The sequence below is a fragment of the Cryptomeria japonica genome, chromosome 8 (genome assembly GCF_030272615.1).
Source record: "Cryptomeria japonica chromosome 8, Sugi_1.0, whole genome shotgun sequence".
Classification (NCBI taxonomy): Eukaryota; Viridiplantae; Streptophyta; class Pinopsida; order Cupressales; family Cupressaceae; genus Cryptomeria; species Cryptomeria japonica.
Window position 1 is genome coordinate 367,489,635 of NC_081412.1, and position 13,507 is coordinate 367,503,141.

The window sequence follows — 13,507 nt, forward strand, 5'->3', positions numbered from 1 at the left end:
TTTTCCTAAACTGCTTGTGAAACTACAAATGTGCCTATGGATGAAAAGAAAATGCAAATGTATTTTTTCTTTCTTAAAAGATTAATTTCATATCTTCAGGGCAGTAAAAGTCAGATACTAAAGCAAAATTGAAGTATGCCATATAATAAAATGGGAAGAAACTTCAACCAATCCTACCTGAGTCCTCTATTGGCATGTACATTCATTTCGTTTTCCCCACCCAGAACATACGAGCACAAAGTATAATATGATTTCAATTGCCAATGGAAGAATTAAGAAACAAAAATAATATGCACATAATGCATAACATCATACAACTCCATGTCAAGTCAGCCAGTTCAAGTAACAGATGAAGTTCCGGTGTTCTTTGTTTTAGACGGTTTCCAGACTGACTTATTCTTGTTTCTCTTCAAATTATTCTTGTTTTTCTTCAAAAAATATGGCTCTGAACCAGAGTATACTCGTGAAGCATCAAGAGAGAGCTTTTCTCTAAGAAAAGAGTCCAAGTCAAAAGAAGCTCCTCCTTTTGTATTGTCAAGGAACCTCTTTGAAGTATTGATAACATCTGGATTGTTAAAACCATCACCTTCATCTTGCTGAAACGAACTACTTTCAGGTTTTTCATTTCCCTTATCAAAAGTTAGGAAACCCTTTATACGATTGATAGCAGGGGCAAGAAATCCTGACAAATCCACATCCCAGGATGCATCACCCACAACTTCTGTCCTCTGCAATATAAGAGAACAAAAAAGAAGCAACTATAAGTTTGACTATAAAGAAAAAGAACAATATATTAAAAATTACCTACACTCATGACAAATACGAAGACATACTAGAGCCAGACAACAATAGATTAACCTACTTTACGAGATATATTAAAACTCTGTAGAAAATTTCCATTTAACCAAGTTGAAGAAAAATAATTTAAATACAAGAAAAACTTGGGACTCTTGGGACAATATAACTAAGCTTGGAACTCTCTTCCTGGAGATCATGTTTCCAGAATTTGGCACGTTTATGGGAATCTATCCCAAGGCACCCATGCGCAAAAAGAACTTCCAGGGACTTCACTTTCCTAGACATAAGCAAGCAAAAGACCTTTCACCTATCCTTAATTTTTCTACAAAGTATCATGATACTGTAAAATTAATTATTAAAAGATAAAGTGTCCAGAGTAAAAAAATAAAATAATATAAAAAATGCTTAAAAAACTATGAAAGAGGGGTTCGGGGAATAAAGAAGGCATCTATTTTTTGTTAAAAAAATTCTACTTCTAAATCGAACAATGTTTATCATTCAAGGGTTTCTAAAATCATATCAGCTTGTGGGATGTTGGATCTACTATTCATAGGTAAGTATTTTGATTGAGAAGGGTTTTAAAAGATTTTCATATTGCTAATCAGCATTAATTTCAAAAAAGGTTAGGTATCCACATTTGGTATTTGTTCATCATTTCAGCTTGTACATTTTGAGAGGTTTATATAATTCCTAAGGTTGTCCAACTGGGCGCATTACAGTAAATCCAAATTTGAATGCATATTCATAAGTGCATTGTAATGTCCTGTTTTGGGATATACCTGAATTTTGCCCAAAAATAACAATATCAATAATACAATTTATTTACAAGAGTATTTTTTTACTAAATTAAAATATAGCAATTGAATTTAAGAAAATAATCAATTAACATTAAGCAAATAATAATGAAACTCTTATTATAAATATGCACATTGTAGCTTATTCGTAAGGATAAACCATATTAGAAACTTGAGGGGAAAGCATGATAGAGCACCTAAATAACTACCCCCAAGGGTGCTGAACATCCAACCAAGACAATTCAACCCCTTGGCCCACAAATACCAATTCAAAGGGTGGACTACTTAATTAAGGGGGCCCGTTCTACTGCACCTCCCTATTATGTTCACTTGCAATTTTTTAATATAATTGCCTTACAAAAATCAAATGCATAATTACTTAATCAGCATTAATTTCAAAAAAGGTTTGGTATCTACATTTGATATTTGTTCATCATTTCAGCTTGTACATTTCGAGAGGTTTATATACTTCCTAAAGTTGTCCAACTAGGAACATTACAGTAAATTCAAATTTGAATGCATATTCATAAGTGCATTGTAATGTCCTGTTTTGGGATATTCCTGAATTTTGCCCCAAAATAACAAACCAATAATACAATTTATTTACAAGAGTATTCTTTTACTAAATTACAAAATAGCAATTGAATTTAAGAAAATAATCAATTAACATTAAGCAAAATAATAATGAAACTCTTATTATAAATATGTACATTGTAGCTTATTCCTAAGGATAAACCATATTAGAAACTTGAGGGGAAAGCATGATAGAGCACCTAAACTACTACCCTCCTCAACAAAGCCCAAGGGTGCTGAACATCCAACCAAGACAATTCAACCCCTTGGCCCACAAATACCAATTCAAAGGGTGGACTACTTAATTGAGGGGGCCCCTACTACTGCACCTCCCTATTATGTTCCCTTGCAATTTCTTAATATAATTGCCTTACAAAAATCAAATGCATAATTTCTTCAATAAATAAATCTGTCATTAAATTCACAAACTAACAAAAATAGGATTCAACATATAGCAAACCAATTGCTTCAGAAATATAATGTTTTTCTGCTATATCTTACTGTTATGTAGTTACAGATTATTACTGCTTAATAATTCAATTATTTGCTGTCTTTCAAATTCAGATCAGATTTCACTTGCTTGATCGATATCAAATGCAACTTTGTAATGTCCCCTTCCCCTTAGCACGTGCAGTTGTGTCGAGGTTGGCCTATATTTGACCCTCGTAGGCCAAGGAGTTGTTTAGGGGGTCGACATAGCGGTGATTGGTGACTTCACATCTCTTTAATATTTGTTATTTTGATGTTATAAGGAGATAACACGTATCAGGAGACGTGTTAATTTTATTTAATTATTAAATTAAAGGTACATTAAAAATAACATGTTTAATTAAATAATATAAAGTGTACCTAACCTTATTATCTTCTTGCAGGTGGTTGTGACATATTATGTAAGGGATAAATAGAAGAGAGGAAAGACATGTTGGGCATCAGTTGTTGTTATCTCGTGAATTGAGTTGTGGAGCCACAGGTTGTCTGCAGAAGATCTTGGGGAACGATACCTCCCTATTGGTCAGCATAACTGAAGAGGTGAAAGACCCTCTGAAGGGTTGCGAAGAGAGTGGAGAGCATTCAGCTTTCCACATTTGAGCATAAGGAGATTTTCATATCAGATCTTGATGGTGTTTCAGACTTGCAGATTTGAGAGTTCACTTTGGGTGATGGTGTAGGCTTCCCTTGGGCCTAACTAGACAGCAATTTTCCTATTGGCCTTTAGGCGATATCCATTGATGATTTGAGGAGATACATCGAAGCATATATAGTGCTGTTATCATATTAGCTGCAGAACCTGGATTCCCACGATTTTGTTCATATTACCTTCCACATGCATCGATTTTGACTTATCTTGATTCCTAAATTCATAGGAAGGGAAGGCGATCCATTTGGGATAGTTGGCAAGGCATTTTGATGTCATTTGGAATTTATTTTGGGGTCCAACCTGAGGCAGGTTTGTGGGCTTATGTTCTTTGATCAGAGCTAGTAGTGCTTGAAGGCTTGGAGACCGCCCATTGAGCAAGCCGCTACCTTTTGGAGGAGGGTCCGATGAATTGGAAGAAGCATTTAGACCATTAGACAGCATGTGTCTCTTGATTGCAGACCTCCATTGACAGCAGCAGAGTCGGCATATGGAAGACTTGGATCTCTCACATAGGAGCCATAGTAATTGAAGATTTGTATCAGCTATTTCATCGCCTACACCTGGGAACATCAAATCAGGTTCTTTTATCACTCCATTGTTTCAGTATATGTATGTCAGTCCCTAGTCCTCCGAACATCTGAGTCACAGTCTTGTATATCAGTCCTTGCTTGGGTCCTTAGATAGCATTTTGTAATAATTATTGAAGAGGATTGAACTAGTTTTGGACTGCATCTTATTTGGATGGTTTTCTGAGGTTGTATGCCAATTATTTGTTAAAATGACAGCAAGTAGATGTGACTGATAACAAGTCCTATTTGGCCCTAATAATTGTGGTTGTTGTTCTAAATCATTCCTATGATATTCTATTAATGTTGTGGCTCATCCTTCAATGAAAAGACTGCTTCAGAATGTCCTCTAAGTCTGACTGAAACTATGAACAGCATGATAAACCATGGCAGCCAAGTGTTTGTTGAAATGTCTTGGTGAAAATTATTAAAATTTAATATCAGAAATTAGTAGGGACATTACAAACTTACAAATTCAAGGTTGATACCACCACTTAGATTTCTGCTTTTATTTTCTAATTTTTCTGATTTCAAAATATATACTCAGATCATTCGATGCCTTCCTCAATTGAGATCTCTCTCCTTTTTATATCTCCCTTCGTGGAGGGAGTCACACCCTTTCACCACCAATGCCCTTTTGAAATGGTTACAACCCTTCATCCTAATCGCTGCCTCCTTTCTTCTAATCGCTACTGCTTAATGACTGCCTGTTTAGTGATTAGTACTGTTTGCCGACTACTATGACATAATCTTCCATGGGCTTTCCCTGTGATGCGACGATCTGTATATACATGGTTCATTGTTCCTTTTTCTTTTATTTTATCATTCTAATCCAAGTCGGCCTTTGATTAGATTGTTGTTCAAATAATGTTACTTGGCCCTTCTTAATTCCTAACCACTTCTGATCGTATTTCCCTAATTATTAACTAATATAAATGCCACAATTTGATCTTTAAAGGCTGCGATCTCATTCACAATTTTTTAGGGATATCACATGCACACCTAGTGATGAGGCACGTGCTAAACAGTGAAATTTGAGACACATTTGTTTGCTATTGTACAGTGTCCTTATGATGTAAAAAGGCACAGCATTAAACATAGATTTTCAAATGCAAACTTCAAATATAAATAGGTGCACACATGATAGAAGGAAAATATCAAGTTTTATAAGGCACATGTAGGAAGCAACAGATCAATCTTAGAGAAAGCTAGGTTTCCCTATTAATAAATTTTCATATGCAGCTGACCAGTTCCAAATTGCAGCATTCTTTTAATTATAGGTGGCGCTACTTCAAACTAGACACGACCTTTGTCATGTCCCGCCATAATACATCCTTGTTCATAAGACTTTGCCATTTTCCATTTACATAAGCCGACCAGAATAAAAGGAATTATAATAATAAATAGCAGCAATGACTACTTAAGAAATATTTGTGTATTGAGGGATGACTGGCTAGTCAGGAAATATTAATTAATAACTACCAAAAACAGATCTCTGAAAGAATACGCTTAATAGGTATATATTTAATGCTAACACTGAACAATAATATTGAATAGCAAATATTGATGGCCTGTAAGAACACCCCCTGTTCTAGACTGATTTTTGTGCTTTTTCACTCAGTGTAATTTTGTGAAACAGTTGGCTTGCAAGCTGACTACTGGTTTTCTGAATTGGTTCTTAATTTCCAATAAAATAAATTGGATAAATTGATATTTGTTGAGTGGCTTACAGATTTCATTGAATATAGAAAAATCATACATAACAAATACTAATAGCAAGAAGATTAATGCTGATAACACTTATTTAATTCCAACTCCAAGCATACAAATCAGATTCGAACAATATTACAGACCTGGGAATGTCTTCAAATTCGTAATGACACTCAAATATGCTTCAAACTTATGTGGAAGGCTATATGATAATGGAACAAATTCAAATCTGAACTCCACAAGTCTGAAATCTGTCCAAAACACTGTTCACGCACTGTAGCAGCACTGTTCACAACACTGTAGCAACTCACAAATCTTCACTATCGCCTTCGAATCTGCTCCTAATTTCTTCTCCAAATCTTCATTTTGAAAATCTAATAAGCCCAATGTGTTTCCTGAATGAAAACACCATAAATTCTCCTGACTGTATCTTGCAACAGCGAGAAGAATGTTGACAAAGAGGTATTTGATATTTCGTCCTCCAAGCCCAATAATTAGATTCCTGAGAAATCCAATAGCATAACTTTCATCTCATCCCAACATACTTAAAAACTCTCACAGCCTCTATTTATCCATTTCTCCAAGAAGCTAATCCAACTCATAGGCAATGTGGGATAATACAAATCGCTTTTATTTTAATATTATAATCCCCTCATTAAGTTGCCCATGTACCTGTTATCAATAAAGCCTACACCCTAACTAAAGCTGTGAACTTCAGCGGCTTATTGAAACATGGGAACACTTCAAGGTTGTGGGTGACCTAAAACTGAAGTGGAAATCCAAAGTAAGCTGGCTCTTTCCAAGTACTTCACCTAAACTAACAATTTTTCAAAAGAAATGAGTAAGGACATATAAAATTTAAATTTAACCCTAAGGTGATGCACCAGATGATATGTTGAAAAACTTAAAAGCAAAAAAGAGTGACACACAGTATGATAGTAATAATAAAGCTCTCTTTCACAACCCCAAAAAAGATAACCTTTGCATTAGTGAGTTATAAGGAGGTTGGATAATCACAGTCCTAAGAGGAAAGAACCCTTTCACAACCTAAAACTGATAACTACTGATAAACAACTTATAACCTGCAAATGATTATTCTCCTACATAAAAGTACCAACATGAAAAGATACAACTCCAAGGACAAAGAATCTCACAAGAACCTGCACTAAACAATAAGGACCCACAATAATAGAAGAAAATGGGAAGGAATGAACTGATTGTTACTACAAAAAGGTATCACCAATCTGTACTATTCCTGAAAAATGTGTTACAAAATCATTCATTTTCTGTAGAAAGAACTTTGAAAATTACAGTCTGCCAAAAGATGAATAATGAAGAACCCCTACAATGAAGAAGGAAGGTAGTATATATGCTACTTCCAACAGTTGCATCCCACCAAGAAAACCCTAACCACTTGGTCGAATTCAACCTAAAAAGTCCACGTTTAGGGTAAAAAACAAGTGTAAAACTGAAAGGACTTGAACTAAAAGTCAAACCACCCCATGCTCTGCCATAAAAGCTCTTAATTGCACCAATAAATGCCCCAAAATATGTAACGTCCTGTTGTGACGTTTTCACACATCGCCCCATTGCAAATGGGGACCCATGTTTTTTTTGCCTTTTAGGGTTTGTTTTCTAAGTTTTTTAGGGTTTTGTTAGCTAGCCTTTGCATTTTGAACGTCGCCCAGGTGATCACATAGGGTAGCAAGTCCTACTTAAGTGATGCCCTAGTCCTGAAATGTGGCTAAGTCTGGAATGTCCTGAAATTTGGCTAAGTCTGAAGTCCTGACCCTGAAATTTGGCTAAGTCTGGAATGCCCTGATCCTGAATTTGACTAAGTCTGGAAACTGAAAAAACCTCCAAAAAACTAGATTTTGCTATATAACTCCTGGAGGTCTGGAACCACTCTCAAACATCCTGAAAGTATATATGGAATATAACTTAAAGTATAAGAAAGAAGAAACATAGAAGGAAATGTCACTTATACTTAAATGTTATATTCCATTAAAATTGTCCTGATTGAGAGTGCGAAAAGTCAAATTTCGCTCGTGTCCTTCTCCAAGGGTCCAGAGCGAAAAGCGCTCCTGTCCCTCTCCAAGGGACCAAGGCGAATCGCTCGTGTCCCTCACCAAGGGTCCAGAGCGAAAATGCTTAGTTGAGCCATTCCTGACCTTGTTTGGACGAATCGAGACATCAAAGGCATGGTGAAGGACGAAATGAGCATGATAGAGCATCCAGACTTGATCAAAAACAATGAAATGATGAAGTCTTTGCCTAGAGGGTCAAATTCGCTCCTGTCCCTCACTGAAGGACCAGAGCGAAATTCTTCATAAGGTACGATCTGGGCAAAGATCAAGTCAACTTTATGTTTGAAGGCAAGGAAGGAGGTGAAATGAACTCATTGAAGATAAATTGAAGATTACCAAATGCCATCAAAGGACCAAAATGCTTAAGTTCGCTCCTGTCCCTCAGGAAGGGACCAAAGCGATTTTTGTTATAGATGATTTTCTCGCCAAGTTACGACCGAGCTCAAGGCATGAATGAATGAAATGAAGTATGGCGAGACCATTGAAGATAAATTTTGAAGGTGATAAAGTAAAATGAAGCCCACAAGAGCAGGATCGCTCCTGTCCCTCTCCAAGGGACCAGGGCGATATAATGGTTATATTGTCGTTCCTCCAAATTCAAGGCACTCCAAGACGAAGAACAAGGTGGTGAAGACATTTTAAGACATCTCCATCAAGTGCAAAGCATCAAAAATTGCCAAAGATGAAGGATTTGCACCAAGACATCTAATTCGCTCCTGTCCCTCAGGAAAGGACTAGAGCAATATTTCCATAAAGGCATAAATTTTGAAAGTTTATCACACATCAAGCGACTAAGAAGGATCAAAGGACTTCATTTTACGCGTTGAAGGTAATTGCAAGTTGGCCGAAACAAGGACAAGCTCAAGACTTGAAGTTCGCTCCTGTCCCTCAGGAAGGGACCAGAGCGATGTTTATTATATTGGCCAAATCCCTCAAAAATCACGTAAGGTCAAAGTTTTGCAAGGTCGTATGAGGTCCAAGGCATGATTAGAAGGTGATATACAAGGACTTTAAACGTTAAAAGATCCTCAAATTGAACACAGAAGCTATATCGCTCCTGTCCCTCTCCAAGGGACCAGGGCGATTTGTATGGGATCCTTCATTTTCTTTCAAATTCATGCCAAGTCAAGGTTTTTCGAGATCACACAAGGTATAAGGTGTCTTTTGAAGATGATATGCAAGAGTTTTGAACGTCAAAGTGTTACCAATTTGTGCAAGGAACTCATATCGCTCCTGTCCTTTGGACAAGGACCAGAGCGATTTTCATCAGAACACTCATGTCCCGTCAAAACCAAGACAAGGCAAGGATAGGCAAGGTCAAGGACGTCCTTTGGAAGGCAATGAACGAAGAACGAAGATCAAAAGTTTGCAAATTTGAGCCAGGACACTAAGATCGCTCCTGTCCCTCTCCAAGGGACCAGGGCGATATTTACTAAAACACATGATATCCTTTAAAGATCACGTTAAAACAAGGTTGCACAAGGTTTTAAACATCGTTTGGAAGGCGATACAAAGGGAGATAGACGTTAAATATTACCAATTTGAGCTTAAAATGGAGAAAAGACAAGGATCGCTCCTATCCCTCTCCAAGGGACAAGGGCGATGATCCTTCTAACGTCCAAATGCCTCATAAAAGTCAAGTGATACAAGCATGGAATGAACAAGCAAGGTTATTATTCACCATACAAGGAAAAGTTGATATCAAAATGGAGAATTTCAAGTGAAAACATCAAGATCGCTCCTGTCCCTCTCCAAGGGACCAGGGCGATGATACATCCAAAGGCACTAGTTCACACAAGATCAAGGATGTCTTTTGAGAGATAATGAACGAGGAACAAAGGTTGAAAGGTGGCAAATTCTAGCTAGAACACATGGATCGCTCCTGTCCCTCTCCAAGGGACCAGGGCGATATCACATCTTAAAGACATTCCTTCGCACAAACAAGTCAATCAAACTTGAAGGACCTAGCTAAAATGCCGATTTGAATGTAAGGATCAAGATTTTGGACGTCAAAATTGCAAGGATCAAGACCAAATTGATGGATCGCTCTTGTCCCTCAGTCAGGGACCAGGGCGATGAGGTTTGTACTCTTCTCAATTCTCCAAATTTGGCGCTCAAACAAAGATTTTTAAAATTTATTTAAATGCTAGGAAAATCGATATTTAATTTAAAAGCATTTAAATAGCGCATGGTATTCATTTATTAATTATTTTTGCCTTTGTAAAAATCGAATTTGACAATTTAAATAATAAAGACATTTAATAATTAATTATTAATTAATAAAAAATCAAATGGGGCGCTTGATTTAAAATTTGTTTCATTTTACAAGGGTCGGCCTTTTAAGTTTATTTTAAATTTGTCTTATTTACCAAAGTCGGCCTAAGATCAATATGAAGGTAAGCGCCTATAAAGGGAAGGTGGTTTATTCATTTCAAATCATCATTTAACATCCTTCATTAGCATGCGATTTGGAGAATACAAAGGAGGTGCGAAATTGTCATTCAAGAGGAGGGCGCAGACATCATCAAAGGAGTGCGAGCTTAGTCTCAAGTTGGGCGAACTTGCCAAAGACCACGTCAAAGATATCCTCAAGGGTGACGAATTGATAAAGGGATTGTTCATTTAAAGGAGATCACGTTGAAGCCATCTAATTTTGATTTTGCCTAGGCGATTTCCTTGTTTTTGCATTCTAGAGTTAGCTCTCAAGAGAGGTATGGCGATATGGATTTATTGTTTTGATTTTGAACGTTGATCGTCATAGCTTAAATTTTGAATTTTGAAATTTTTAATTTCAATAAGCTCAGTCGTTTTTAGGAAATGATTAATAAAGGACTTATCATTAAGTTTCCTAAAATTTGCTCTCTAATTTATGTTATGTATTGCAAAATCATGGTACTAATTTTGAAATGTTGTGTAGGCATCAAATGAAGATCTCTTCAAGGAAAATCAAGCCGGATCAAGGACGGTCTTCGCCAGGACGGTCTTCGCCGGGACGATCAAGCCAGGACAGGGGTGACCTCTTTCAATCCAACGTTCCAAGGCGAGGTACATCATCATCTTGCAAATCAAGGACAAAAGGAGTTAGAACAAGAGTTAATTAAAGCAAGCCTTTCAACGACATCAAATTGAATATCTAGCAAGCTACAAGTGTCAGATGAGGTGGCGTCCTAGTCATCATTTCTCCAGTCAGTGTGGTCCACCTCAGCATGTCCAGATTCAATGTACTTAACTCATGGAAGGTGGCACAAACTCCGATGTACCTACCCTGGCTATCCATTGGTCGATTTTTCTAGAGAGGACATGTGTCCAAGCAATACAATTTTATCATTGGTCAAGTATTAAATGTTATGTAATGGTTGTAACAAACCCTAATTAGGGTTTTCATTGTAAAATCTTGGCCATTGATCTTGAATTGATCTAAGCCATCAAATTGTATTGTGGGCACTATATAAGCCCAGGCATTTCATTTGTAAAGGTTAATTAGCAATTGTTAGAGATAGTTTGTAAATAGTTAGAATAGTTAGAGAATAGTTGGAAGCAATTAGAGTAGAATAGGAGGACAAGGCAAGAAATTGTTGCCATTGATTGTAAACAAATTCCATTTTCATTGAAGTAATGGTGAAATATGTCGTTTTCTTGCAATTTGCATGGTTTCTTGTGGAGTCTTCAATCTTAGATGGTAGATGATTAGATGAATGGAGGAAATGTGATTGATTGATGGTGGAATTCGTACATCCATACTACTAGCAGTTTGTTGATTGCAGACTTGCCTTGCGTAGTCAACTGGATCATTCAGCCTAAGCTCAATTTCAATTTGTTGCCTCTTCATTGATATGCATCAACTTGGATGGTATCTATGCCTGCGGTGATGATTTGAACATCATAAAGATTCCCTTAGAAGATCGCACTAGTCTTGTGTAGATGTTCCATTGATGTCAAAACAAGACCTAGTTAGAGTTTTGTCAAAGATCAATCATTGCTCCTACATTCTTAGTATTAGGATTAGATCCTCTCTTCACCCTTATCCTTTTTTCATTTTTTTTTTAAATCTAAGTTAGTAAGAGCCTGTGTCCAGCAAAGCAGATCGGAAGTTCAATCATCACATGTAAGTCCCCTTGTGATCCCAGCAAATCACATCATACCACTGGAGCTTGTCCACACGTAGAGACCCTACATCAAAGAACCTTGGAGTCTACCTAACTGATCCTTTACGCGAATCTTCAGCAGTTAGAGACTATTTTCTCAAGAGAGGATAAGATGCCTTTAGGTATTTTATTCTGTGTATGATGGTGTACAAAATACACGTCAACACGTCCCCTATTTAATTTCTTGGAAATTGAGGACAATTAACTAACACTTTAAAACATAGGCGGCTACTTTCCTAAGTAATTAGTTACCAACCTTAAAAATAGATACTATATAATAAGAATTATGAGTTACAATCTGGTGTATGGATATATCTATTTCTCTAACTTGTTGTAATTGACATCTGGAACACTATATATACTTTTTCTGTTGTTTCTAATATGATGGGTATACTTATGCCATCGGTCTTCTCCTTGCCACCTATAGTGATGATAATTAATCATTGTGTCTACTCGTTCCTTTGTGGTAAGCAAATAATGGTCCCTCTCCCCTAAACAAACAATCTTCAAAGCCTTCTTATATCTTGACTATGAATATGATAGGTTGTGTTCCCAAAAGATGCATTTAATGCTTCTTCTTGTATATTAATTGCACTTTTCCAAATTATAATTGGATTAACTAATTAAGTAATAGTCCACTGGTATTAAGTATCTTCATAATAATGATATGTCATTGACTAGTTTCTAATATTCGTCGTCTATATAACCTTCTCCACTATTGTATTATTGATATAGTGACCATCAATTAAATACCATGTATCACCCTCGTGGACGAAGTCCTCTGACATATTTGTCTACGTATTTGTGATTGTGGGCTAGACCATCGTAGCTATGTAGTCTTCATAATATGCAGTGTTTCTAATAAACAAGTTCCTCAATTTGACTGCCAAGTATGTAGACTATCCTTCTTCCATGTAACTATGATACTAGGTTGTTACGTGTTATTTTTTTGTGCAATCCTATTAGTTGATCTTATACATATCAACTTCCATTACGATTGTTGCCTACATTATTTATCGTATGCCCCTTTGTTTATTCGATCGAGAAGAGCATATGCTATTTTTGCCATCTCCTATTTGTGCTTCATCGATAACCATCGCTCTGCATATTTAGTCGATCTCTTCATCATTATGGCTCAATTGATATCCTTAGCCCGATGTATGTTCTCTTGTCTTGGCCAGCGATTATAAAAAATGATGAGTCGGGTCGTCCAAAATAGGAGGGAGTCTTTAACAGTCTTAGTACAGAACTTCCGTATTCTAGACTCTTCCATTCTTCCACGGGAAGGAGAGTTTCCAATGCATAAGCAAATGTCAAATTTGTTCTTTAGAGATGCTTGGTTTATTTCATACTTCATATTTTAACTCTTATATATTAGTTTATTGTGTATGATCTTTAGAATATGGAGGATGAACAGCAACGATATTTGTAATGTCCCCCATCCGCAATCTGCGTCCTTTGCTACCACCTTTCCCTGCCGCAATTCCTTCCCACGCTCCCTCCTCTTTCCTCCTCACGGCTTGTTCTTTAATACCAGCGGGGGGTGTTGGAGCGGACCCAACCAGGGGTCGTGACTGCTGAGGGAGGGGTGAGCGGTGGTGACTGTTGCAGTCACCACTCCCTAGTCCACCCGTAACTCCTTTCGGGCACCTTAGTCTATACACACCGCATCACATATAATGCGACTGCTGGGTGC

The 13,507-nt window shown here is 36.9% G+C and overlaps 1 protein-coding gene across 3 annotated transcripts in view; it reads right to left on the reverse strand.

Annotated features, from left to right (window-relative positions):
- Positions 1–232: 232 nt before the first annotated feature.
- The window catches only part of LOC131066315 (protein high chlorophyll fluorescent 107), a 208,689-nt gene continuing 195,414 nt past the window's right edge, over positions 233–13,507 (reverse strand). For all 3 annotated transcript variants that reach the window (XM_058001049.2, XM_058001048.2, XM_058001050.2), the window contains one exon: positions 233–728. In XM_058001049.2, coding sequence (XP_057857032.2) covers positions 339–728 — 390 coding nt within the window. In that variant the 3' untranslated portion in view covers positions 233–338. The remainder of the gene's footprint in view (positions 729–13,507) is intronic.